This window comes from Bos mutus, chromosome 2, assembly GCF_027580195.1.
Source record: "Bos mutus isolate GX-2022 chromosome 2, NWIPB_WYAK_1.1, whole genome shotgun sequence".
NCBI classification, from domain to species: domain Eukaryota; kingdom Metazoa; phylum Chordata; class Mammalia; order Artiodactyla; family Bovidae; genus Bos; species Bos mutus.
In genome coordinates, this window is record NC_091618.1 from 82,074,209 (window position 1) to 82,101,587 (window position 27,379).

A 27,379-nucleotide genomic window follows, 5' to 3' on the forward strand; every position below is an offset into this window, starting at 1 on the left:
TATTCAGATTCACTGTATTAGATCCATAGGTTCACACATTGAACCTCTTCCTTGAAGAAGAGGAAATGACTACAGAGATTATCAAAGATCAGAAGGAATATTTTTTTGTTTTTGCAGGAGAAACATTGTATATAAACAGAATGTGGCTGTCACCCAGCCTGGTGTTTTGCTAGGTCAGAACCCCAAGTGTAGTATTTAAGGAATCTAAGGAATATTGCTTTTTTTTTTTTTTAAAGAATCCCTGATGAATTAAAAAAAAAAAAAAAACCTGTCTCAGGTGATTTTGCATATGTTTATGAATATACTTGGTCATGATGGGCCATATCTACATTTTAGGCTTCAAGGACCAATAATTGTATTATCTTCGACAATTTATACAGAGTTTTGGAACCTCAGTTTTCTCATTTGTATAATGAGGATGATAACACTATCTACATTATATGATTCTTTTGAAGATTAAGTGATTGTTCAGAACTGTGTCTGACTCATAATGAAATCTCAATTAGCATTTGTTTTTGTTGCTCTCAAAATTAACAAAAAAACTTATGAGAACCTAAATCAGGAAGAACCCACATATTCCTAAGTCAAACTCTTCTTGAGTATTTTTACAAGATCTTTGCTTAAGGTTTGAGGACAGTCAATCACTTGTTTTCACATTGTTCATTTTTATTATTTGGAAAATAATATGGGGAAAAGATTTATCTCTCAAACATATTATCTTAATAAAATATATTTTCCTTTTCTTATTTAAATTAACAGTGATTTTCAAAATTTTAATCTAGTTATGGTAAAAGTTATATGAGTATGGGGTCTTATATTAAAAATATATCATTGATGGTGTTTATCATGAAAATATTCAGAATATTCAGAAATTAAAGAAGAGATTCTAAGATTTTTTTACTTTACAAGGAATTAAGTGTAAAAAGAAATTTTAATAAGACAAAGTGTCATTCTCTTGTTGTAATATGCCATTTAAATTATTATTTTTATCATGTAAAAGTATAGAGTGATTAAATTTAGAAGGCTGCAATTATTTTCATCGAAATAACATTTAGAATTTCATTAAGATTATTTATACTACAAATGATTACAAGAATATGACAATTATTAATACTTTATACCAGAATAAATATTCAGTGAAGAAAAGCATCATGTGAAAAATCAGTAGCAGAGACCATTAACCACTACTGACTCAGGACTCTGAAGCACATACAACATGGAAGATCTCCTCCATCCTATTTTTTCATAATCGTAAAAGTGTTTGTATTATGGCTTGTTGAATTCTTCTGATGCATATTTTCTTCAAGTTATTGCTTTGGTAACAGAATTCAATGATGTTACTGTCACATCTAGATATTAGACTTTCCTGCCATACATTTGATCCTCCGGCTCTTAAGCACTCTGACCCAGAGTGATAATCATTAGAGAATTATGGTATAAAAAGCCTCTATAAAGAGTCATTGTTTTCTTTCTCCTGTTGTTCTTACTCTACTTCTCTTAATGAGTTCAATAACCAGGTTGATGAAACTGAAACTCCTCACCCTTTCTGAGTCTCTAATTTCATTTTTTTCAGTATTTAAATCCACTCAATATCTCACTCCTAACAAAATCTGTCTACAACTCTGCCTTCTTTAGCTCTTGTTTACTATCAAATGTCTAGGTTTTGGTCCATTTTCCCTCTCTCAGTTCTTTCCGCTTTATTTCACCTGAATCCATTATTATTGATGAAAAGTCACAGGTCCCACCCACAGTTCTTAATACTGAGCCTCATAATGTCATGAACACCAGGAAACAAAGATGGGGGACTATGCACCCACCCTTTGTTGAATTAATATTTGTTTAATTAGCTTCTCACCCATACCCAAAGACTTTAAGCTTTTTGTGGGAAGGAACCATTTCTATTTTAGTTCACTCTACTATTTCTATCTTTTGCTTCTAGCAAGGTGTGTCATTAACTACCTTTGAAGAATTAATGATTGAAATATAGGAAAACTCTAATAAGCCTGATTTTTAATGTAATTTAACTAGTACTATAAATTACAGAAATGAGACACTTATAAACAGCATCAACTCTAGCTTCATGTAACTTCCATTAAACTATTTTACTCTACTCTAGTTAAGTCTACTCTATTTAATTTTAGCTTCTGCTCTTCTGCTCAGCTTCTAGGCCCCGATGATCTCGGGTTCTTCTAGTTTATTGGTTCGTTAAGATACTTGTTTTGAACTTCCTCCTTCAACTTATTTCTGAGGATGTGTATATCAAACACAGTTTCTAACTGTGGGTCAGTGTTCCTGCTCACTTACTGGGCAGGATATGGGCTTAACTAGCTATGTTCCTTTATATGATCACTCAAACTCTGCAAGCCTTACTTTCTTCAAACATAAAATGAGAGAAACAATACCTACCTCAGTATGTTGTTGCAGATTAAGTAAAGTGACTGAGACAATCTTGCCCAGTTTTCCAGCAAACATGTCTTCATTTCTTCCCTTTTTTTCTTAGTAGTTCACTATGCAAAAGCTTTGCCCAGCCATGTCTTTTGAATAGGATTTCCTGTAAGCATGAGAACAGATAATCTGATTAGCTAGACTACTCTGAAATGTTATATAGGATGATATAATTTTCATCCAAAAGTGACATAGATGTAGGGGCCAAGGGTGATGGATGATAAAGAATTAGAATCTCCAACGACACTAGTCCCAGAATCTTTTGTAATAAGCCACTGGATTATTGTTGCTTAGTTGCTAAGTTGTGTCTGACTCTTTTGCAACCCATGGACTGTAGCCAGCCAGGCTCCTCTGTCCATGGGATTTCCCAGGCAAGACTGCTGGAGTATGTTGCCATTTCCTTCTCCAGGGGATCTGCTCAACCCAGGGATCGAACCAATGTTTCTTTCACTGCAGGTGGATTCTTTACCACTGAGCCACCTGGGAAGACCAAGCCACTGGATAGTAAAACACAATTTCTTTAGTGAATAAATTCAAAAGAGGTATATCATCATCAAATAATGAGGCAAATTGGAAACAATTAAAATATTATATTTTTACTTTTTCAGATAAAAATTTAAAGTACTTTTATGGATTCAGTAAATAAAGCATAAAAATGATGCCTTGATTTCAGTTATAGAATCAGATCCAAGTATTTTTTTCTCTAAAGAAGAACACATTTTCCCTACTTATTCCTTTCAGATTTGGGTTATGAATATGTCATCAGTACTTTTGCTGCTGCTAAGTCACTTCAGTCGTGTCTGACTCTTTGCGACCCCATAGACAGCAACCCACCAGGCTACCCCATCCCTGGGATTCTCCAGGCAAGAACATTGGAATGGGTTGCCATTTACTTCTCCAATGCATGAAAGTGAAAAGTGAAAGTGAAGTCGCTCAGTCGTGTCTGACTCTTAGCGACCCCATGGACTGCAGCCTACCAGGCTCCTCTGTCCATGGGATTCTCCAAGCAAGAGTACTGGAGTGGGTTGTCATTGCCTTCTCCCATCAGTATTTTTAAACATTGGCTATTATTTCCTCCTGTGATACCATGTTCATACACTAGGTCTTTGATTGTTTCTTTCAGATATATTCAACAATCATAATTCATACTTGACTTTTTTAGTAGCACTACACAAACAAAAATGACAAATACCTAGTCTTTCTAATGAATACAGAAAAATTAAAGATAAGTTGCTAAATAATAAAAAAAAAAGTATTGAAGTACTCTCCCAATGTTTATTTTGAAGCCATTGAAAAAAATGGGAAAATATGCAATTTTTTATGACCCTATTTCACAGCCACTGTATTTGCCTCAGATTTTTAAAAAGCATAATGCCAAGAGGAAATTTTGAATTCATTTCCAAAAGAAAGCTTTATGTGCAAAACTGCTTATACATTGATTCTTAATTTGTAACTACAGAAATTTTCATGAACAAACTGCAGTATTTTTCTTTTCTTTCAAAAGATAAAAGTAATAAAACAATAATCAATGCCCCTATACTAAATGACAGTCAATAAATCTACTTCATTCAAGCTAAAATTCCTTTCTTAATTCCTTCACAATAAACTGTGGACAATTCTGAAAGAGATAGGAATACCAGACCACCTGACCTGCCTCTTGAGAAACCTGTATGCAGGTCAGGAAGCAACAGTTAGAACTGGACATGGAACAACAGACTGGTTCCAAATAGGAAAAGGAGTACCTCAAGGCTGCATATTGTCACCCTGCTTATTTAACTTCTATGCAGAGTACATCATGAGAAACGCTGGGCTGGAAGAAGCACAAGCTGGAATCAAGATTGCCAGGAGAAATATCAATAACCTCAGATATGCAGATACCCGTATGGCAGAAAGTGAAGAGGAACTCAAAAGCCTCTTGATGAAAGTGAAAGAGGAGAGTGAAAAAGTTGGCTTAAAGTTCAACATTCAGAAAATGAATATCATGGCATCTGGTTCCATCACTTCATGGGAAATAGATGGGGAAACAGTGGAAACAGTATCAGACTTTATCTTTTTGGGCTCCAAAATCACTGCAGATGGTGACTGCAGCCATGAAATTAAAAGATGCTTACTCCTTGGAAGAAAAGTTATGACCAACCTAGACAGCATATTGAAAAGCAGAGACATTACTTTGCCAACAAAGGTCCGTTTAGTCAAGGCTATGGTTTTTCCAGTGGTCATGTATGGATGCGAGAGTTGGACTGTGAAGAAAGCCAAGCACCGAAGAATTGATACTTTTGAACTGTGGTGCTGAAGAAGACTCTTGAGAGTCCCTTGGACTGCAAGGAGATCCAATCAGTCCGTCTTAAAGGAGATCAGCCCTGGGTGTACTCCAGTACTTTGGCCACCTCATGAGAAGAGTTGACTCATTGGAAAAGACCCTGATGCTGGGAGGGGTTGGGGGCAGGAGGAGAAGGGGACGACAGAGGATGAGATGGCTGGATGGCACCACTGATTCGATCGACATGAGTTTGAGTGAACTCCGGAAGATGGTGATGGACAGGGAGGCCTGGCATGCTGTGATTCATGGGGTCACAAAGAGTTGGAACACGACTGAGCGACTGAATTGAACTGAATCTTAATCTCAGTAGAAAGGATGATATTGAGTTCCCCTCAGTACACAGCATAGTTCCCTACTTGCTGAAAGAATAAATTTTCAATAAATTTACATCATGATAAACATAAGTACCTCAAACAAATTGCACAGTGATTTTGCTTTCCATTCACTTTATCTCATTGGTATAGCTCAGTTACATGTTCAAATTAACTTAAGATATGTTCTGATTTTGAATATTTAATACAAAGCATGTGAAAGCTTTGACAAATATATTTTTCATTTTATTATTGATTCCAGTTATCATCAGAAATTTGATAATTGTTTTAAAAGTTGTAAAGGTCATCAGGTTACAAACTCAGGTACACAAGTAATTTTCTTTATTTTCGTCTATCAACTCATTTGATGCAGGAAATTCAATCTTGTAACTTGGAGGTATACTTAATGACTTTTGTTATTTTTCTCAGTAATTTCAGAGTTTAAGCTCTGTCTGTTCAGAGTTTTTGTTTGGTTGTTTGTTTTGTTTTTTGTCCTTTTCTCCTTAGGATACCATTTAAGATTGAAAAGGTGACTGATGTACACAGACATGGATAAAAGAGAGATATCCAGTCCACAGGCAACTCCAGGATCCATTAAACTGTGCCTGGCACTCCCTTGGTCATCTGCTTCCATTACTACTGCACCCTCCAAGATGTCTATGGAACTATCATGACAATATGCCCTTTATCTCAAATTCCACTGGGGATACTGAATATCTTAGTCCCTTCAATTCCCTTCTTTGGTGGCACTGGAATTTCAGGATACTACCTTGGGTCTATTGAGTTAATATGATCCTAAGTTATAAGTAAAAGTGCTATCACAGGTCCATTCTGCTAACATTTTTATTTGAAGACTACAGCACCAAACTGGCCTGGAAGAATTCTTACAAATGGTTTTATTGCCTAGTAGGTCTGAGGGAATATGTTACAAGAGTTTTCTATCTGTAGATCCCCCTGAATGTATCTGGAGTTCCCACTGATTTCTCAACCATCCCAACTCCTATCCCCTAGAACTTAACTTTGGGCAGGGAGTGTAGCCAGTTCTGTATTAGGAGTATGAATCCAGTCTTTCTCTTTCCATTCTGAAGCTTCTCATTCCTCAGCATTCAGAACATTATTTTAATCATGGGAAACAGGAAATGGAAGAAATACTTATTGTTTCTTCCACTCTCTTTTCTTTTTGCTGTTCACAGCATAAACTTTATGCTGGGCTACTATATGAGATATGATAATCAGAATTCAAAAATGTCTATATATTGCAAGTCAGAAGCCTTGGCTTTTAAATACTACTGACTCTGTATAAGTTTCAAAATCTTGTCTTGGAACTCAAAAGGAATTTGGGTACTATATATATCCTTTGGAGCTTTCCACCTAACAAATGAACCTAACACAGTAAAATTTGATTCACTATGGATAAGAAAGTTTAGGAAAATATTTGTAAATGATGAGAAAAATTTTAGTTAAAGCCTTCAAAGTTTTTCTCTTTTACCACCCCAAATATTTTTTCCAAACAATATATGTCAGTACATTATCCCTGAAGACAGATTTTTCAAAGAAGGGAAACTGGTAATCATGGCATCCGACCCATTACTGCATGGCAAATAGATGGGGAAACAATAGACACAGTGAGAGACTCATTTTCTTGGGCTCCAAAATCACTGCAGATTGTGACTGCAGTCGTGAAATTAAAAGACGCCTGCTCCTTGGAACAAAAGTTATGACCAGCCTAGACAGCATGTCAAAAAGCAGAGATGTTACTTTGTCGACAAGGATTTGTCTAGTCAAAGCTGTGAGTTTTCCAGTAATCATGTATGGATGTGAGAGTTGGACCAGAATTGATGCTTTTGAACTGTGGTGTTGGAGAAGACTCTTGAGAGTCCCTTGGACTGCAAGGAGATCAAACCAGTCAATACTAAAGGAAATCAGTCCTGAATATTCACTGGAAGGACTGATGCTGAAGCTCCAATCCTTGGGCCACCTGTTGTGAAGAACTGACTCATTGGAAAAGACCCCAATGCTGGAAAAGATTGAAGGCAAGAAGAGAAAGGGATGACAAAGGATGAGATGATTGGATGGCATCACCAACTCGACTGACATGAGTTTGAGCAATCTCCAAGAGTTGGTGATGGACAGGGAAGCCTGGCGTGCTGCAGTGCATGGGGTCTCAAAGAGTCGGACATGACTGAGCAACAGAACTGGACTGAGAAATATCATACAAAGAAGGAGTAGAACCTAAAATGGACTATAAATTTTCTAGTAAGCTTTAGTATTTTATTCTGGAAAAATCATTTGACAACAACTCCAAAGTTGAATATTAAATGCACATCTAGAAATTTAGTAAACCAGATTTAAAAATCAGAAGATTCATTTAAAATCCACCTATATAGAAAGAAAAAAAATAAAAGTGGAGAAAGAAGGTGGTGGGAAATTTGCCCTCCTTGTCTATATATGTGTTCGGTCTTTGAACATGTTGTTTTGATTATCTGGAACACTCTTTCCTTTCTCTGTGCTGAAATATACACATTCTTTTGCTCATCAGAGCTTCCCCTGACCATCACCACCCTGGTTCAGCTGTCCTAACTCATGCTTCCCCTATCAACCATTTACCATACCTCACATCATTCGCTTTAAAAACACTCCTCTACAAACGTTAAGAGCTGGTCCCTGATCTCATGAACTTACATTCTAGTTGAGGAAGATAAATCAAAAAGTTAATTATTTAGTTCATAAAAATACTATATGTCCTATCCTAATATATTTTTTGGTTTCTGGTTTCTTGTAATCATTCCCTTTTAAGACACAGAATCCTTTTTTATTCACTTCTGATGTAATTCTTATATGATATTTTACAATATAAATTTACCATAATTTATAAAACTAATCTTCTATTGAAGAGAGGTTAGGCTATTTTCAATCTTAGATTATTACTGAAAGTTATACAATGACCATACTTATGCATAATTCACTTCATACTTGGACAAGTTCTTCTGAAGAGCTAAACTCCCAGATGTAAATTTTCCAGGTCAAAGAGTATATGTATTTGCAAATTCCACAACTGTTATTCATTTATTCTCTAGAGGGGCACATCTATAATACATATTCCAACAAGAATATATGACAGTAATTTATACAATGTGTTAATATCAATAGAGTTCTTAATAAAACTTTGGAATTTTTCCACTTTAAGAGGTGGGCAATGGTAATTTGTTGTTGTTCAGTCACCAAGTTTATGTCTGACTTTCTGTGACCCTGTGGACTGCAGCATGCCAGGCCTCCTTGTCCCCTATCATCTGCCAGAGTTTGCCCATGTTCAAGTCCATTGCATTTCAGTTTAACTTTAATTTGTATTTTTCTTAACAATAAATGGATGGCCCTTTTAAAAAATAATTGAGAGCCATTTCCTTTTTCTGTCTATGTTGGTCATTTTTCTTGGGCTGTTACTTTTGCATTATGATCTCTAGGTATTTTTATACTAGAAAGTTTAGCTTGTTATGACATAAGTTGCAAATGATTTTTAAAAAATAGATTGTCATATGATACAACTTTCTCTTATGATTTATTGGTCTATGGAGATGATCCTATAACTTTCTCTTTAGTTTTATTAATATGATGAATAGTATATTAATAGATTTGACCACTGTTTTCATTTTGACATTTTATAATGTTATAATGTTTTGTAGAAATATTCAACTTCATTGCTCTTATTTTTTAGGGATGTTTTACTATTATTTATTTTCCATATGGCATTAGAATTAGCTTGCAAGTCCTAAATGAAAACAAATAAAATCTATTTGTATATTTTACTGGGATTATTTAAATGTATACACCAATTCAAGGAGAACTGACATTTTTCTTGATGTTGAAAATTATTCAACTTGATGTTCTTGTTCAGATTCAGGAATATTTTAAAAAATTTATATAAATCTGAAATATTTTTTGTTAATATATCAGTTTGCTTTCAATTTTTTAATTTCACTTTTAAATTTAGTCCTCATATTAATTTATTAACAGATATTTAGTTCTCATATTAATTTTGTACCAGACTACCATGCTAAGTTATCTTTTTGTGCATACCAGGTACACAACTGTAAAATTTTAAAGTGGTAATAATTGACTATCTATTTTTCAATTTTAAGCTGCAAAATATTAACATTAAAGAAAGCACTTTTGGTGTTTCTCCATTAAGTCCAGGTGTGAGTTGGATGTGAATAAAGCAGAAGTTAAAATTTTTAACATTTTGGCCATAATTACATATAAATGCGTGCAATATATATTTATCCTAAGATCAAACTCTAAATATTGTTATCTCTATTTTATAATTTTGAATATATATTCTTTCAAATATGATTTTTAAATGGCTATAATATTTCATAACATAAGCATCGTATAATTTATTTTTTCTCTCTTACAAGATGCTGGGGTTGCTATGACACTGTAAATAGTACTGTGCTCATTGTCCTAGCACACACATTTTAGTGTACTCCAAATAGTCTTTTGCATGAATCTGAAAAAGTAAAAGTACTTAGACAGAAAACTGTACATAGCTTTAATTTATATTTTTTAAACTGTACTTCATAAAGGTTTTATTACTTATTATACTCATTATTGAACAGAGTTTATTTTTTACTGAATCCCTGATGAAAAAAAGACATCTAAATTTTAAATAACTTTGCCAATTTAATATCTTTCATCTTTATGTGGTTTCATATTTTTCAATTTTTACTAACATTGAGCTTTTTTCTTCCTGGAATTCATGGAGCATTTTCACTTCTCTTTGTATAAATGTCCTGTGCATGCTTTGTGACTGGGCAGCTTTGGGGACACTGCCCTTTCTCTGATGAAAAAACTCTTGGTGCAAACTCTTTTAAATGTGGCAAACAGCGTCCTTCTCCCCATCATTGGGTCCTTTTAATTTTGTCTATCTTTTTAATACAGAATTTAAATGTGTATGAATATATGATATTATCCTTTATATTTTATTTGGTTTTCATAGATTCTACTTTTAAAAATCAAATATATGAATATATTTTCCTCACATTTGCATTTTTTCAAATGTTACATTTATCACATTATATAATTGTATGATCTGAGGACCATTTATATTTTCTGTCACATTCCATTTGTCTCCCTGATGCTTCTCGTGACAGTACTATCCTCATTTATTTAATGAATTTTGTAATATGGGCTTCCCTGATATCTTGGTAAAGAATCCGCCTGCAATGCAGGAGACCCCAGTTCAGATTCTTGGGTCGGGAAGATCCCCTGGAAAACAGATAGGCTGCCCACTCCAGTGCTCCTGGGCTTCCCTTGCGGCTGAGCTGGTAAAGAATCCACCTGCATTGCGGGATACCTGGGTTTGATCCCTGGGTTGGGAAGATCCCCTGGAGAGGAGAAAGGCTACCTACTCCAGTATTCTGGCCTGGAGAATTCCATGGACAGTCCATGGAATCGCAAAGAGTTGGACATGACTAAGCGACTTTCACTTTCACATGTAATGTAGAGCATATCCACCTTTATACTCTGCTTCAAAATTTATTATTTTTACTCATGTATTCTATATAAACATAAAAAAAACTGCCAACTTCAAAAAAACAGTACATTGGAATTTTTAATTTTGGCAGTGTTAAAACTAGCACTTTATTTAGGAAGAGTTGATTATACAAGAATACTGTGTTTGTCTCTTTCTCAAATTTTATATTTTCTTCATACCATTTGTAATTTTTATCTAATAAGTACACACACATACATATGATTTTTCCTGTATATTTTATACTTTATGTCTGGCCAATTAACATTCTTATGAAACTCTGAAAGTAACCAATTTCTTTAGAAAATTATTAAAATTTCAACAATTTAGAGGTTATTTTTATGTCATTTCCCTTTAGGATTCCTATTGCAAAAAGAATACATTACTGTATTAATCACTTTTCTTTGTTTTCACCTTTTTTAAAATCTAAAGAAACAACATTTTTGTTCATTTTATATTAAACAACAAGGTCATTAAATATAGCTCTTCAGATTATTTAACTTTGCAAGTATATAACCAGTAATATGAAAACATTGATTTTTATTCTCTCTCTGAGGTTATAAATATTAACTGTATTATGATATCACATGGCATTTATATGCTTAAGTGTTTGATGACTCATATCACAAATGATTTTAATATGAAGGCCCAAGAGTCCTATATTAATTCCGACTATATTTATAGACCAAAATCTCTAATGTTACTATATATGTTTTAGGTTAGTGGGATGGTTCGGCCATGAACTAAGCACCAGATTTCAGATGGATAACAGTAAGTATATTCAACTTTACTTCACAAGTCATTTTATTTTAAGTTTATTTCAGTTTTCATCTTTGTATGATATGTAATATGCATGCCTCATGGAGAGAGAACTTTGAAAATGCCACTAAGAATTCTTAAAATAAGGAATGACATTTCCTCAATGTAAGACTAAGTATTCATAGATTTTAGTATGATTTTGAGTCTATCCTTTTACAGGGAAATAAGAAGAAGCAAAATCTAAAATACAGAATTCAGGTCTCACCAATATGGAATACCTAAACCATCAGACAGCAGGGACAGAGAGGAATCATGGTCCTTATAGTCAGGCCCAGAGAGACTTAGGTATCAAGTTTATTGGTTTTGTGATGCTGTACAAATTTGATCATTTTGGGCTTTTAATTTTCTCCTCATGTATCTAATGTGAATAATAATATCTATTTCATGAGGGTAAAACATGTTCAAAGCTGTAAACCAAGCAGCATACTAATTAATAAGTGTTCGGTTTTATCCCTCTCTTTTCCCAAATTGTCCTCCTTTGGTGGCTTTTGCCACCAGCATGCGTACGTGTGTGCTAAATCACTTCAGTTGTGTCCAACTCTGTGCGACCCTATGGATGGTAGCCTGCCAGTCTCCTCTGTCAGTGGGATTCTCCAGACAAGAATACTGGAGTGGGTTGCCATGCCTTCTTCCAGGGGATCCTACCCCCTCCTAATGGATCAAACTTGCATCTCTTATGTCTCCTGCATTGGCAAGCTGGTGCTTTACCACTAGTACCACCTGATAAGCCCACTTTCACCACATACCAAACAGTAACCCCAGTGGGTAGAAATTAAAGTACATAATTAGTGCAGGGAGTTCTTAAACTGCCCTACTTCTCTTTCCTGAGTGACTTTATTCTTCCATCACATGGGATACAGAAAACTTCCTAAATGTTCTGAGAAATCAACTTAAACTTGATCCTTCAGACTGCTTCCAATCCTGAGATTTGATGTTACATATATACACATTTGCACCAACCAAGATGCAAAGGATAAAGATGGGCCCTTTGACTCAAATCAAGAAAGCTATATTTTATCTTAGCTGCTGAATCATAGCTCTTTTATACAGTTATTTAAATTGTTTGTAATAGGTTTTCTTATCTGTAAATAGGGAAGTTGGATTAGATCAGGAGTGGGCAAAGTGTTTTTTTTTGTGAAGGTTCAGACTGTAGACATGTCAAGCTTTGGAGGCTAACTGTGGCAAGTGCACAGCTCTGCTATTGTGGTGCTAAAGCAGCCATAGAAATATATAAATAGGTGAACAGGGCTATGTTCCAATAAACTTTTATTTACAAAATAAGGAGTGGGCCAGATATGACCCATAGGACATAGTCTGACTAGCCCTCATTAGATGAATATCTAAAGACCCAGAAAATTCTCTCACTCTAAGTCAGTATTAGTTTTCAATTTGCTCTAACTAGTAATTTTAACTATTGGATTTAGCTTGCAGCTACTCAATATAATTAATTATATGACAATATTGTCTGTTATTAACTTACCTTTTCAGTATATTCTTAGGCAGATCATTTTTGTAAACCACATTTTTTCCTCTTTCCTAAGAGAAGTCACTTGATGTAGTAATTCTAGCATTAAAAGTCACCTTCATACATCATTTCACTCACATTTCTGCCTTTGGAGGATATTACAATTACAAGCCATTCAAGTCTTGATATTTTGCTGTCATTGACATGGTTTCTGGTTTGGAAGCCTCTGTGGACTGTGACCCATGGAGACTGCCACCGCCATTAGGTCTCAGGTGGGGATGAGGGAGAGGTTTGCTGCTGCATCAAGGCCTGGGCCCGACTGGTGGACGGCTGTAGCGAGAGCGCTGGAGCTCTGTGGAATGCAGCCCTGGGGCCCCCAGTTCATCTGCCAGTTCTAAGGCCTAAGGCACCGATCCGTCTCTCACTGTGCTCTCCTCTATGAGCACCACTGCCAGGCTGACTGTTAACACAGCGGGACCTCTAACCGCCTGCTAAGAATCTTGCACTAGAAGCTGTGTGCCCACACTGCCCCTATTACAGGGGCAGACAAGATGGAAGTTGCAGGTGAAGGAAAAATATACTAGTATTTTAGGTCCATGAATTTTCTTTTAATTATCTCAAAACTCTTGGGAATAAAAGCTTTTAAGTCTTACATTTTTTTCCTTCTACTTTGCTGTCATTAAAATATCCATAAAGGACACTTTTTAGATACATCGTATAAAAGTGATATTAATTTTTCAGAACTGCAGTTAATCCCTGGAGTCAATGGATTCCGAATCTCAAATCCTCCCATTCTGTTGGTCTGCTCCTTACATGCTAGTTTAGAGGTAAGTGATCTATGCGTCAAACTTCCCACGTTGTCACCTTTTCTTTATCTGAGTGTGACATGCTGTCATATTTCATCTGTTAATCAGCTAGGTTAATATGCACTGTGCATAAGCATTGAACAAAGGGCAGGGTTCTCCTATAGGACAGTGACTGTGGCTCGTGTCACCCTTTATTTATATCTCCCTCCCCCAGCACAAGGCTTGGCACAGTGTGGGTACTTAATGTTCCATAGAACTCAGTTGGGGAGACGTATATTTAGTTCCACTTAGAATTTGTGTGAACTTGAATGAGTCACGGGATCTTCTATTAGTCTTTCTATATGGAAAATAAACCTGAAATATTTAAGTCTTGATTAATTCACTCATTCAAACATTTATTTAAAAATTATCATGTGTCAGACAATGTTGTGATTACTGGGGACTCATTTCTTCTAGTTCTATGAGTCAGTGAGCTGACAAAGTGCCATATGACAAAATTATAGGAGGACTTACTTTAAGGGGCGAGGGAGAGTATGAATAGTCAGAGTAAAGCAGAGACTAAGTAAGCTTGTCCCATGAGGTAGGGTGTATTTTCCCCCTTATTGGGGTTTCTATGTCATTGTATCCATGTGTAATCTTTACTGTTACTGGCTTAGTGTTTTTCTTTAAGTTCATTCATATTTTTACTTGAAAGTAGTCTCACTCAAAATTATAATACTCAAAGGGTCAGTTTGGTTTTCTAGACATGCATATGTCTATTATTTCTATATATCTAGGTACTTAACCTATAACTATTCATTTATACACACATATTCCAATCCCAAAGAAAGGCAATGCCAAAGAATGCTCAAACTATCGCACAACTGCACTCATCTCACATGCTAGTAAAGTAATCCTCAAAATTCTCCACGCCAGGCTTTAGCAATACGTGAACCATGAATTTCCTGATGTTCAAGCTCGTTTTAGAAAAGGCAGAGGAACCAGAGATCAAATTGCCAACATCCGCTGGATCATGGAAAAAGCAAGAGAGTTCCAGAAAAGCATGTATTTCTGCTTTATTGACTATGCCAAAGCCTTTGTGTGGATCACAATAAACTGTGGAAAATTCTGAAAGAGATGGGAATACCAGACTACCTGACCTGCCTCTTGAGAAACCTGTACGCAGGTCAGGAAGCAATAGTTTGAACTGGACATGGAACAACAGATTGGTTCCAAATAGGAAAAGGAGTACGTCAAGGCTGTATATTGTCACCCTCCTTATTTAACTTCTATGCAGAGTACATCGTGAGAAATGCTGGACTGAAAGAAGCACAAGCTGGAGTCAAGATTGCCGGGAGAAATATCAATAACCTCAGATATGCAGATGACACCACCCTTATGGCAGAAAGTGAAGAACTACAAAGCCTCTTGATGAAAGTGAAAGTGGAGAGTGAAAAAGTTGGCTTAAAGTTCAGTCTTCAGAAAACGAAGATCATGGCATCCGGTCCCATAACTTCACAGGAAATAGATGGGGAAACAGTGGAAACAGTGTCAGACTTTATTTTTTTGGGCTCCAAAATCACTGCAGATGGTGACTGCAGCCATGAAATTAAAAGACACTTACTCCTTGGAAGGAAAGTTATGACCAGCCTAGATAGCATGTTCAAAAGCAGAGACATTACTTTGCCAACAAAGGTTCGTCTAGTCAAGGCTACGGTTTTTCCTGTGGTCATGTATGGATGTGAGAGTTGGACTGTGAAGAAGGCTGAGCACCAAAGAATTGATGCTTTTGAACTGTGGTGTTGGAGAAGACTCTTGAGAGTCCCTTGGACTGCAAGGAGATCCAACCAGTCCATTCTGAAGGAGATCAGCCCTGGGATTTCTTTGGAAGGACTGATGCTAAAGCTGAAACTCCAGTACTTTGGCCTCCTCATGCGAAGAGTTGACTCACTGGAAAAGACTCTGCTGCTGGGAGGGATTGGGGGCAGGAGGAGAAGGGAACGACAGAGGATGAGATGGCTGATGGCATCACTGACTCGATGGACGTGAGTCTGAGTGAACTCCGGGAGTTGGTGATGGACAGGGAGGCCTGGAGTGCTGCGATTCATGGGGTCACAAAGAGTCGGTCAGGACTGAGCGACTGAACTGAACTGAACTGAATTGAATAATGCATATACATACACATGTCTTCCAATTATTTGGATATGAGATATTCATTAGTTTCATTAATTTATAAATTAATTAGTTTCATTCATTTCATATTCATTAGATTGAGACAAAAATTTATCTAAGTAAATATATATTGTTAATAATTATATACTGTATGATAATGAGCTTCCCCAATGGCCCAGTAGTAAAGTGTGCCTGCAATACGGGAGACACGGGAAGAGCCTTGGGTTCAATCCCTGGGTTGGGAAAATTCCCTGGAGAAGGAAATGGAAATCCATTCCAGTATTCTTGCCTAGGAAATCCTATGGACAGAGGAGCCTGATGGGCTATATAGTCCACGGGGTTGCAAAAGAGTTGTCAGATACAACTTAGTGACTAAAACAACAACAAATATGATAATGGTATTAATACACATATTAAAGAAATGCATATTTTATATACATAAAGTATATGTTAAGTAAATATACATATATATTTCTAATAGAGATCTTAAATATATAGACATTAAAATAAAATTTGATTTTTTAAAGTATTGAAAGCCTCCTCGTATTCCAGCATGAGTGACCAGATAAAGACTTTCAAAATCTCTTCCAAACCTAAAATTCTAGAAGTCTGTGAAAATTCTCAGCAACTTCTCATTCTGGCCACTGGACGGCAGTGTCAAGTTCCTCTGTTTTTATACAGCTTCACCACTAGATAGAAGTAATCAGCTCGTTTCATTTCATCCCAATTTAAAAAAAAAAAAAAAAACACCTACTCAGTGTGACCACTAGATGGAGCTTGTGCTATTTTCAGGTTTTGGCAGATTTTTCTGTTTTGCATTGAAATAGACCCAGTAACAAGATTTCTCAGTGATACAAATTATATTTGGGGAGGGGTGGGGAAGTGATTAAATCTGCTTGGCAAACCAAATAATGATATTTGACTTGTTTTTAAAATATTCAACCTGAGGCACAGTTCCATTAAACATTTTTGTTTTTTAAGAAAATAACGCTTTGCAAACTTTGCAAACTTATATCAGGGAGAAGATAAATTATTAATACAATAAGGAGAAAAGAAATAAGGCACAAAGGCATACCTTAGAAAGAAGTAGCACTTAAAGTTATTTCCTCTGATTTTACTCATCTTTGCAAATTATTTCCTAGCCATATCTAGAAAATGTCTTTTAGACACTATCACCGACATTCTTTGCAGTGGACTGACTTCAGTATTCACCTCTTCTGCCACAGAAAAAAACAGATTCCTATTTTCCCTACCAATAGTTTAGCTCCACACTGTATAACATTCACCTAGATATGCTTTTTATTCTCAGCTGGAATCTGAAAACTGATGTATCTTCTACTTCAATATCTAAACTTAAACCTAGGAAAATGACCCTAAAGCCCCAGAAAAGGGATGTACACTTCTCTTGAGTTTCTCATCACTTAAGTATTTCTCTGCAGCCTCATGGAAATACCTTATTTAAATAATTCACTGTTGAGGCTATGTTTTTACCAAAATTATCTTTAAATAATCAAACCTTGAGTTAAAGAAAGTATTTTCGAAATTCTTACTCCCCATTATAAATTGCAAAATTCTGAAATTACAAAATAATATATTTCCCATTCTCTGCTGCTGCTGCTGCTAAGTCGCTTCAGTCGTGTCCGATTCTGTGCGACCCCATAGACGGCAGCCCACCAGGCTCCGCGGTCCCTGGGATTCTCTAGGCAAGATCACTGGAGTGGGTAACTGTTAAAGTGTTGTTCTTTCAAATGCTTCTGAATTTGCTATATGACTATCAATGAATTAACAGATTCAGCACTTAGCTTATTTATTTAAAAATTTTGAATATAGGAGATTAGTTGAAGTTTGAGTAAGTGAAAGAAATAAACACACAAATCAAATATTTGTTATCTCTACTTCCCTTTCGAAAAGTATTCTTACACAGTAAAATGCCAACTGAAGGAGAGATTTTATACTTAAGAATCGATATATATTGGGACTTCTCTAGTGATCCGATGGCTAAGACTCCACGCTCCCAATGCAGGGGGCCTGGGTTTACTCTCTGTCAGGGAACTAGATCCTAGAGGCCACAACTAAGAGTTTGCATGCTACACTGAAGATGCTGCATGCCGCACCAAGGACTGACATTCCCGTGTGCGAAAACAAAGATCTGGTACAGCCAAATAAATAAATATTAAATAAAAATTGCAAAAAAATGAATTGATGCACATGGATATGATTACAGATTTGTAATACAAAGAATTTTTTTAAATTAGTTATGGCATTGTTCACAATGTGTATTTGACTGAGGCATATGATGAAAAATAACACCTTATAATCAGTTTCAAACTGAAATCAGGTTTCTTTATACTGTTGCCTATTTAATAATTTACACAATAATTTTAAAAATACTGTAGATAAAGAGGAAGAATAAGGTAGGAAGCAGGAGGCAAATACTCCATCCCTTACTGTGACACTAGGTATGACCTTAAACAAATGACAACTATTCTTGAATTCATTTGCCTCAACCTTTTAATAAAGATGTTTGAACCAGATTACTTCAGAGGTCACCTCAATCTTCCAATTAGTAAACATGACATTAAACAACACTTATATTTTATTTCGAAGGGTCCTATTTATACATAACAACAGGTAGGCAATATAATTATTTAAATAGCTTCAAAATATAAAATTAGAGCATTCAATTAAAATATAGGGCAAGTCAGAAGAAATGTACTCTGCATTTCCTCAGAAAGTTATTAGGCACCTAATTTTAAGAACTTAAGAGTTGAGAACATCATGTTATACTTATTTTTCCTATTTAAAATGATCTAACTTTTCTAACTTTGAATTTATTTTAGCTAGTAAGAAAAATAATCTAAGTAGTGGAAATTCTGCCAAGAATTCTGTTATAAGCTGAATATTTTCAAATTACACTTTTCATTTTTCCTAATTAAAAAAAAAGAAAAAAAGATTTCCACAGTGTTGAAAGCACGAAAATAATGAGAAGTTAAAAAAAAAAAAAAGGCTGTGGGGGACATTTACTCTACTTCACTGTTAACTCCTATTATCCCCTCTTAATATGTTTAACTGAAGCCTCTGAAGAGACTTTAACACCCTGTGAGAAGAATTTAAAGCCACTTCAGAATGCAGCTTCTCTTGTTATAGTTGTAACGTGGAAAATAGTTTTACATTTAAACATTATTTGATTATTAACAAAGAGTACTGATACGTTAAAATCAAGATATTTGTCATGAAAAACTTTTGCTTTCTTGTTATCAAATCTGCAAGAGCAAAACTTCATTTAAAGAACCCTATAATCTTAATATCCCCCAACGTCTTACTGACTTATGAATACAAGTGAAATGTCATTAAAAGTACTAACTTACACAGTGCCCCCATCTGCATCTTATGGGACCCAAAGCAGATCCAGAAAGTTTACCAGAATTACTTAAATAATTAAAATGTCTTCAAAGACTATGAATCGCCAAAGAGAAGCTTGGAAAGATTCCTGTTTTTGTTTTTGTTTTAATTCCAAGCCTGACAGACCACTGGGTGGACCATATTTTACCTGTTCCTTGCTCCTGCCTTCTGTGAGAATGTTGATTCTTGAATCAGGCTCTCTGATGGCCATTTTGTTTTACATAGGAAATGAAGAGATGTCTCCTACCAAACTCCATGTAACGAGGGTTACCTGAATACTAAAGCAGCATTTTTTTTGCACTGAATATGTCAGATGTTAGCTTCTACTTTCAGCTGAAGTCTTTCCAGGTTGCAGACACAGTCCATGAGGTCTGGTTGGGGAAACAGACAGATACCTTTCTACTGTCTGATACTCCTCTCTTCTTTCAATATATTAACTTAAATATAACTCCCATCTTCTCCTTCAGCCAAATACATACGCTCTGCAATAGGTCAAGAAAATCTATGCCTGGACAGTTTGAGTCCTATTAGAATGCCTACCCACACATGCCATGTGTATATACAGAAAGAACTATTTCCATAGACTTCATAAAGTATAGATATCACCAAATGACCCTATTTTTGCTCTGTGCCTACCACGATAGAGAAAAGGGACATTAAGTGGCCTGCCAGTGCATCATTCTCTGTTTGCAGTTCATTCAGTTCTTATATGTAGGATAGATCTTTAAACTCTACTTGACCTTAAGAGATAAGCTAAAAAAGCATGTCTGTTCTGACCCCTAATGTTCCAACACCAGTGACTGTGTGCCCTTGTCACTCATCTTAATATAAGAAACCTCAAGAAGCAAGTGCCAGTGTTTTCACACCAGTGTTAAGAGTTTAGCAGCAGAAAAAAAAAATGATGAAAGAAGAAAAAAAGAAAGACTTCAATGCTTTCAATACCAATGCTTCAGTAACATATAAGCACATCTAACATTATTTGCTTTCCTGCCTGACAAAACTTAGCATCATTTTTAACTCCTTGTTTTCTTACTGTTAAACTGAAAGAGATTTAGAAATTGTTAAAATGATTATGAATAATATTGGTAACATTGCCTTCCACATAAGCATTGAACTCTTACTGTACTTTTTTGTGGACTAAACAAACTTTATACAGGAATAGACAAAAATGTTCTTGACTATAATTGTATAAAATGTTTGGAGGAAGAAGTCTGACATTTATAAAATTTAAATCCATTTATTAAGGTATGTTTTACTTGTACTAATTATATGAAGCTAATTTAAAATAGCTCTGAAGGAACATTATGTTAACTTATTTTTTTCTGCTTTGGCAAGTATTGTTTAAACAACATTTGTACAGCTAATCTATCATGGAAACTTTGTGTTCAATTTTTAATGGCACAGTACTTGAAAAACATTTTTTTTAACGAAAAGATTATCTAAAATGGGATGTTTTATTGGAAAGGTCAGAAGCAGGCCTTTCCTTTTTATATGTGATTTACAGTTAATTTTTACTTTATAAATCAACAAGAAAGTGTGAACCTAATTGTTTCTCATTCTGCAGATCTTTAAACAAGCAACTATGAAAGCACTGAGGAGAAAATCTATTTTGCTAACTGGTTATCTGGAATACATGATCAAGCAGTACTTCAGCCAGGACAAAGCAGAAAGCAAGAAAACAGTCGTGAACATAATTACTCCATCCTGTATAGCGGAACGTGGCTGCCAGCTAACCCTAACATTTTCTATTCCAATAAAACACATTATCCAAGAACTAGAAAAAAGAGGAGTGGTTGTAAGTGTATCTCTTGTTTTCCTACTAGGTTTTCTCTATGGGTTGCAAATGTTGAGGATAAAATTTGAATTTTTCAGTTTATGCATTTTTCTATGATACTTAATTTTGATCAGTGAGGATAAATTAAGTGCCAACTAAGTATTCAGCACTCTGTTAACTAAAGACACAGAGATCTGTTATTTCTGATAAAAGGGAAAACACCACTGATTTTGTTGTAGGAAGCAGTATTATGTAACTTATCCATTCTTTTCATTATAGATTGGGCAGAAAAAAAAATAGTGAAAACCCCAATATAAATTTGTGGAGTAAGTGGAATTAAAGAACACATCAATATAGTAGAGGAAGAAAAAGTAAATTAGTCTTGTTTAGTTTGATTGAAATAAGTTATTTTTAACCTGTTCACTGCAGTCAAGAAAGACATGTAGACACATCTTAAGAGTGCTAACATTGTATGGAATATATTCTTTTGTTGCTGTTTTTTACCTTTGTGCCTAAAATAGTCCTCTTTGTCTCTTGAAGAGAACTAATAATTGTTTAATGAGCAATTACAGGATAAATAGTGATATCTATTTCCAGAGATAATATAATTTAGAAAATACTGCACTCAGTTTTCCAAACCTTTAGGAGAGATTTCCCCAGTTTTTGGAGACACATAGAATATCAGCAATCCAAATAACATTCTACCATTTGCAAGCCATGTGCTCCTGTGAAAGTTGGTAAACATCTATTGACTTGAGACTTCTCATCCATATTGGAATTGAATATACTTACCTCAAAAGTTGTTATCGAATTAAAAGTGCCAGCAAACACAAATCATTTATTATGTTGTCTAGCCTGTAGGGGTGTCTCTTAACAACAGAGTCACAGTGATCTTCAGACAGCTGAATTATCTAATTCATGAGATTAGGGATTATTGAATTCAATGGAAATATAATTGACTAAAACTCTCCAGATCTCAGTGAAGTTCTCATTCATTGAAATGTGTGCAAGGGTTCTAGTTTCTTCAGGGTCTCCCCGCAGATAAACTACATACCCAAACTATTGGATGCTTATAAAGGATGAGTGCACTTCAAGAAAGCACTTCAGACATTAATGTACCAACCTATTAATATTTTAATTATTATTAAGAGAATAGCTTCAAATAACACAAACATGACATTTTACTTAAAGTGAAAAAATTCTTACATATTAAATTTTAGAGTAATCAGTATGAATGTTTTATGTAAGTTTCTCTTGAATGCAGATTTCCATTATGTGAAAAATGCTAACACTATTGTGGCTTTACTTTTTGTTTCCCCTACAGTGTGACAAACGGGAGCCAGATGGCATTCGAGTGGCTCCAGTTCCTCTCTACAATTCTTTCCATGATGTTTATAAATTTATCAATCTGCTCGCTTCTGTACTTGGCTCTGTAGAAACATAAAATAGCAGTATTTTCCGCAGCAACTAAAGCAAATAAAATGGAAAGCCTGCAGTTACTTTATTACTATTATTCAAGTCTTAATTATTGGAAGTATTTAAAAACTGATTACAATTAACTGGAAATGAATTGCGTACTTTATAGAACACATGACAGTTTTGCTAAGGACCTGTGGTCTTGAGATCTCTATGGCTGTCGAACTTCTTGGTATTTGGTGAATCAAAGTATTTATTGGTGCAAGTATCACATACATAGTCTTGATTATCTGTCACATTTCACAGTTAATGAAATGCTTTCTGTTGGTTTAATTATAATTTGAATGACAACTTCATATGTATATAGAAATTTTTGTATCAATTTTAGAACTATTACTTTAATTTTAATTTACCAAGCAATTTCTTATAGGCACTGCCATTGAACAGTCTGAAGAATGTATGCTTTTTACAGTGTTCCACCTAATGCCAATCTAAGGAAGACAAAATACATTTTCTAGGGCAGTGGCTTTCAAATACTTTGTTCATGATCTATACTAAGAAATGCATTTAATACCAGGGGCTAATTTGTGTACATACCTTACTTCATCAATTCTAATACATAACTTTTAACCACATTTTAACATCCAATAAAGAAGAAATATCTTTCAACTTTCATTCAACAGCTTCTTAAAATTGCCACTGGCCATTCTTTCATGTTACCATCCCTGATGCTGCCATGATTCTCATCCTGAGTATGCTGCTGCTGCTGCTGCTGCTGCTAAGTCGCTTCAGTCGTGTCCGACTCTGTGCGACCCCATAGACGGCAGCCCACCAGGCTCCTCTGTCCCTGGGATTCTCCAGGCAAGAACACTGGAGTGGGTTGCCATTTCCTACTCCAATGCATGAAAGTGAAAAATGAAAGTGAAGTCGCTCAGTCGTGTCTGACTCTTAGCGACCGCATGGACTGCAGCCCACCAGGCTCCTCCGTCTATGGGATTTTCCAGGCAAGAATACTGGAGTGGGGTGCCATTGCCTTCTCCAATACTGAGTATGTATCATCCTAGATTTGGTTTTAAAGTTGTATACATAGTAGAAGCAAAAGTTGCATATATTATTTGCCCGTGCTTTAATATTCATTACTTTATGTCACCACAACAAATGTTGGTTGAAGTTCATTAAATTGATTTCTTTACTCACTCCTGCGTCCTAATCCATTTTTCATGAATGTCCTTTTATTTAATGTTATCATAATCTCTTGTTTTTGTTTAACAGGAATCACTCTGGATAAAAGACTTTATTTGGATGCGTCTGTTCTGTAAAAGAGTGAAATAAATCACAGAAGGATTCTTGCAGTTGAGGACCAGAGTTAGGAAAAAAGTGCTCATCTCTGAAGCCCTGTACCAAATCTATGGACTTTTCTTATTCACTGTGAAAAAAAAAACTGCAGTTACATTCAGCCCTGTAAGATTCCCTTAGTTTTTAGCTGTTGATGCCATAAACACTATTCATGAATTGGCAAAATATTCCACACTTCTGTACATAAGCAACAAGAAAAAGTAAGTACGATGTAATTATTGCCCATGATGAAACAAATTAACTTAGCCAACCACTTTGAATGGCAGAGTTAAATAAAAAGTTGCAGAGCTCCGACATCAACACCAGCAACTACTGATATTTATGGAGTACTTCCTACATACCATGTTTTCTGCTATTCTATTTATATGTTATCTCATTTAGCTGAGTAGTTGCATAATTACTTTAGAAGTGCTTTCCACCTCCACTTTTGGCAAAACTCATCCTCATAGATGGAAAAATTCTCAAGACCTTAAAAATCTGACCATAAATGACTTCATCTAGAAGAAACAGTTTTTCAACCTCATAGTGGTACACTAAAAAGACATAGCTTCAGCTCGCAGAGGACAGGTGGCTTAGTGGGGAAATAGATTGTAAACCTATAAACATCCAAGTAAATATACACTCACAAACTATAACTTCTTCTATGAAGATAAATGGTGATATTATGAGAGAAAAATCTTAAGGGTATTCACTAAATGGTTGAGTAAAAGAAGGTGTATGAAGGCACTTATCAGTTTAAGTTCTGAAGTATTTCATGTTAATTACATCAGAATTACATCAAATTGTGTTTAAAAACCATTCGAAGCATAATCAGCACTCTGTTCTTATCAGGTAGGTGAGAAACAGTATTAGAAACTAACTTTCTCCCACTTGCATCCCCCTCTCTCCCTAAAGAGATAATCATTGAATTAAATGTTGTGTTAATCATTTCCTTTCTCTAATTTTTATAACTACATATTTACCCATAAAAATATATTAGCCAAACTTGCCTGTGTGAACTTTATATAAATTTAATCATACTGTTGGAGAAGGCACTGGCGACCCACTCCAGTACTCTTGCCTGGAAAATCCCATGGACAGAGGAGCCTGGTAGGCTGCAGTCCATGGGGTCGCTAAGAGTCAGGCACGACTGAGCGGCTTCACTTTCACTTTTCACTTTCATGCATTGGAGAAGGAAATGGCAACCCACTTCAGTGTTCTTGCCTGGAGAATCCCAGGGACAGTGGAGCCTGGTAGGCTGCCGTCTATGGGCAGACGCACAGAGTCGGACACCACTGACGCGACTTAGCAGCAGCAGCAATCATACTGTATATATTCTTCTGCTTCTTTTGTTCAGCTTCTTATTTTTGGAGATTCATTCATTTGTTAGACATAATTTTTCATTCATTCTCATTGCTGCTCAGTAATTTATTATATAATTGAAATTGTTGATTCATTTTACTACTGGTGAAGACATGAGTTATTCCAAACATTTGTAATATTGCAACAATGCTGCTATTAACAATCTTAGTGTACACATTTAAAAGTGCAACCAGGACACAAAACTGTGAAAGTGCTGAGTCACAGGCCAAACACATGTTCAACTTCACTGTGTACTGGCAAACCTTTCCAAAGTAACTGTACCATTTTCCATGCCAACCAGTAGGACATGAAGATTTCCATGCTCCTTACCTTTGCCAGTGGTAGCAGTTGATTGCCTTCGTCATGTGTGCATGTTAAAACAGCCAAGGTGATTATTATTAGTATTATTATTATTTTAAAATAACAGAGAAGAAAATCTTTAGCTTCCACACAAAAAGAAAAGGGGGAAAAAAAAAATGAACACACACAAACCACACCAGTTAATGCTTCAGACAACATTCTTAATTTGTGGATTAAACCAAAACCAGAATTTTTACACTTGTCCAGCCTCTTTTGCTTTCTGTTATCTCCTTCCCAGGTTTTTTTTTTTGTGTGTGTGTGTTTGATAAGTGATAATTGTTTCAGTAAAACATATTTATCCAAATCCCTGTCTGAAGGTCTATTCCTTGGGAACTAAATCTAAGATAGCATTTCCTTTAGCTACTCTTAATAATCATAAATATTAATATTTTATGTGTGTGCATGTTCAGTCACTTCAGTCATGTCCAATTCATCACAATCCCTTGGACTATAACCTGCCAGACTTCCCTGGCTATGGGATTTTCCCATCAAGATTACTGGAGTGGGTGGCCATGTCCTCCTCCAGGGAATCTTCCTGACCCAGGGATTGAATTTGTGTCACCTGTACTGCAGTAGATTCTTCATCCATTGAGTTATCAAGGAAGCCCAAGAATTTTATATTCCGTATCTAATAGATGATGAATTTACAGTTGTTTCTGTTGGTTTTCACATAAAATGCTAGTTTCCTTGTATATATTGCAATTGTTAACTTTATGGTGCTCCTTTATCTTGACCTTTTGAAATTCTTTGAGAACTGGGTTAAAGTGTATTATTTGAAAGATATTCATGCTTGCTTCTGCCAGTTGCCCTGGGTCACTTGTGACTTTTTTTCAGGCTTTTCAAATCACATGAACAGCATGGAACTGGGTAGGTTAATCCATGTGGGGACCAATTAATATTTACAAATCTTCAGAAGATAATTAATTTTTCTTGCTGATCTTTTTTGGTTGTCAATATTATGCCAGGCTCTACTATCAGCATACTTACCTTGACCACTCTAGGCTTATCTCATGTCCTATTTAGTTATCAGCTCTGAAGCTCAGTGACTCTGGGATTTGGCACATACTCAGGATGAAAGCCATGCTTTGATCCTGAGCTTACTTTGATCTTTGCTTACTTCCCAGGTTCCTGTTTTAATTCATTTTGGGGTTCTAAGAATTTCTCACTTTCATGCCATCTCATTTTAGAAGGCTTTTTTGGTTGTTGTTTATCTTTTGTTCTTTTTTATCTGGTATCGAATCCCTTACAACATGCTAAACAGTCAAGTGCAGGTTTATGACTGAAAACCAAAAGTGTATATACTTCTTGTTTTCTTAAGTATAACATGTGACAAATAAATCTTACTTTTTCAATAACTCATGCATATCTATATAAATATCAATTCTTTTATAACGATACCCTTGGGTGCTATAGTAATACACAGGTCTGTTTATGTAACGCTGAATTGTATTTATTATACAAAACTTACTGGAGAAAAGGCTGGATGTAAAGTCAATAACTTATTTTCAAATTAAAGAAATAAGTTTTCTCTACAGCTATTTTCTGCTCAATAACTTTCAACATATTGTTTCATCCAAAACTATATGGGTTTACATTCAAATTCCATTATATCTTTGTTTCATAAATTGAGATTGTTAGAGTAATTATTTTTAAGTATTTATAAATGGATTTTGGCATAATCTTAAAAAAAAAAATCCACACACACCACGAAAGCACATCATAAAACAACACAGCAATCACTGGGTAAGGGTGCTACTCTCTTACTGAGAAGGTTGATTTGTTGCTTCTGTGGACCGTTAGCATCTGCATTATGTGTTTGATAAAGGTGTGAGATATGTACCTGGCCCTCTAGTAAATTCATTTTTAATCTCAGCAAAATATTCTCA

The 27,379-nt window shown here is 35.3% G+C and overlaps 1 protein-coding gene across 4 annotated transcripts in view; it reads left to right on the forward strand.

Annotated features, from left to right (window-relative positions):
- The window catches only part of KYNU (kynureninase), a 124,501-nt gene extending 97,577 nt beyond the window's left edge, over nt 1-26,924 (forward strand). For 2 of the 4 annotated variants that reach the window (XM_014478136.2, XM_070389871.1), the window contains exons 11-14: nt 11,322-11,374; nt 13,629-13,714; nt 20,811-21,041; nt 22,345-23,666. In XM_014478136.2, coding sequence (XP_014333622.2) covers nt 11,322-11,374; nt 13,629-13,714; nt 20,811-21,041; nt 22,345-22,464 — 490 coding nt within the window. In that variant the 3' untranslated portion in view covers nt 22,465-23,666. Of the gene's footprint in view, nt 1-11,321; nt 11,375-13,628; nt 13,715-20,810; nt 21,042-22,344; nt 23,669-23,708 lie in introns of those variants that run through there. The other 2 variants (XR_011468002.1, XM_070389858.1) reach the window with 2 other exon arrangements.
- The last annotated feature ends 455 nt before the right edge of the window (nt 26,925-27,379 follow it).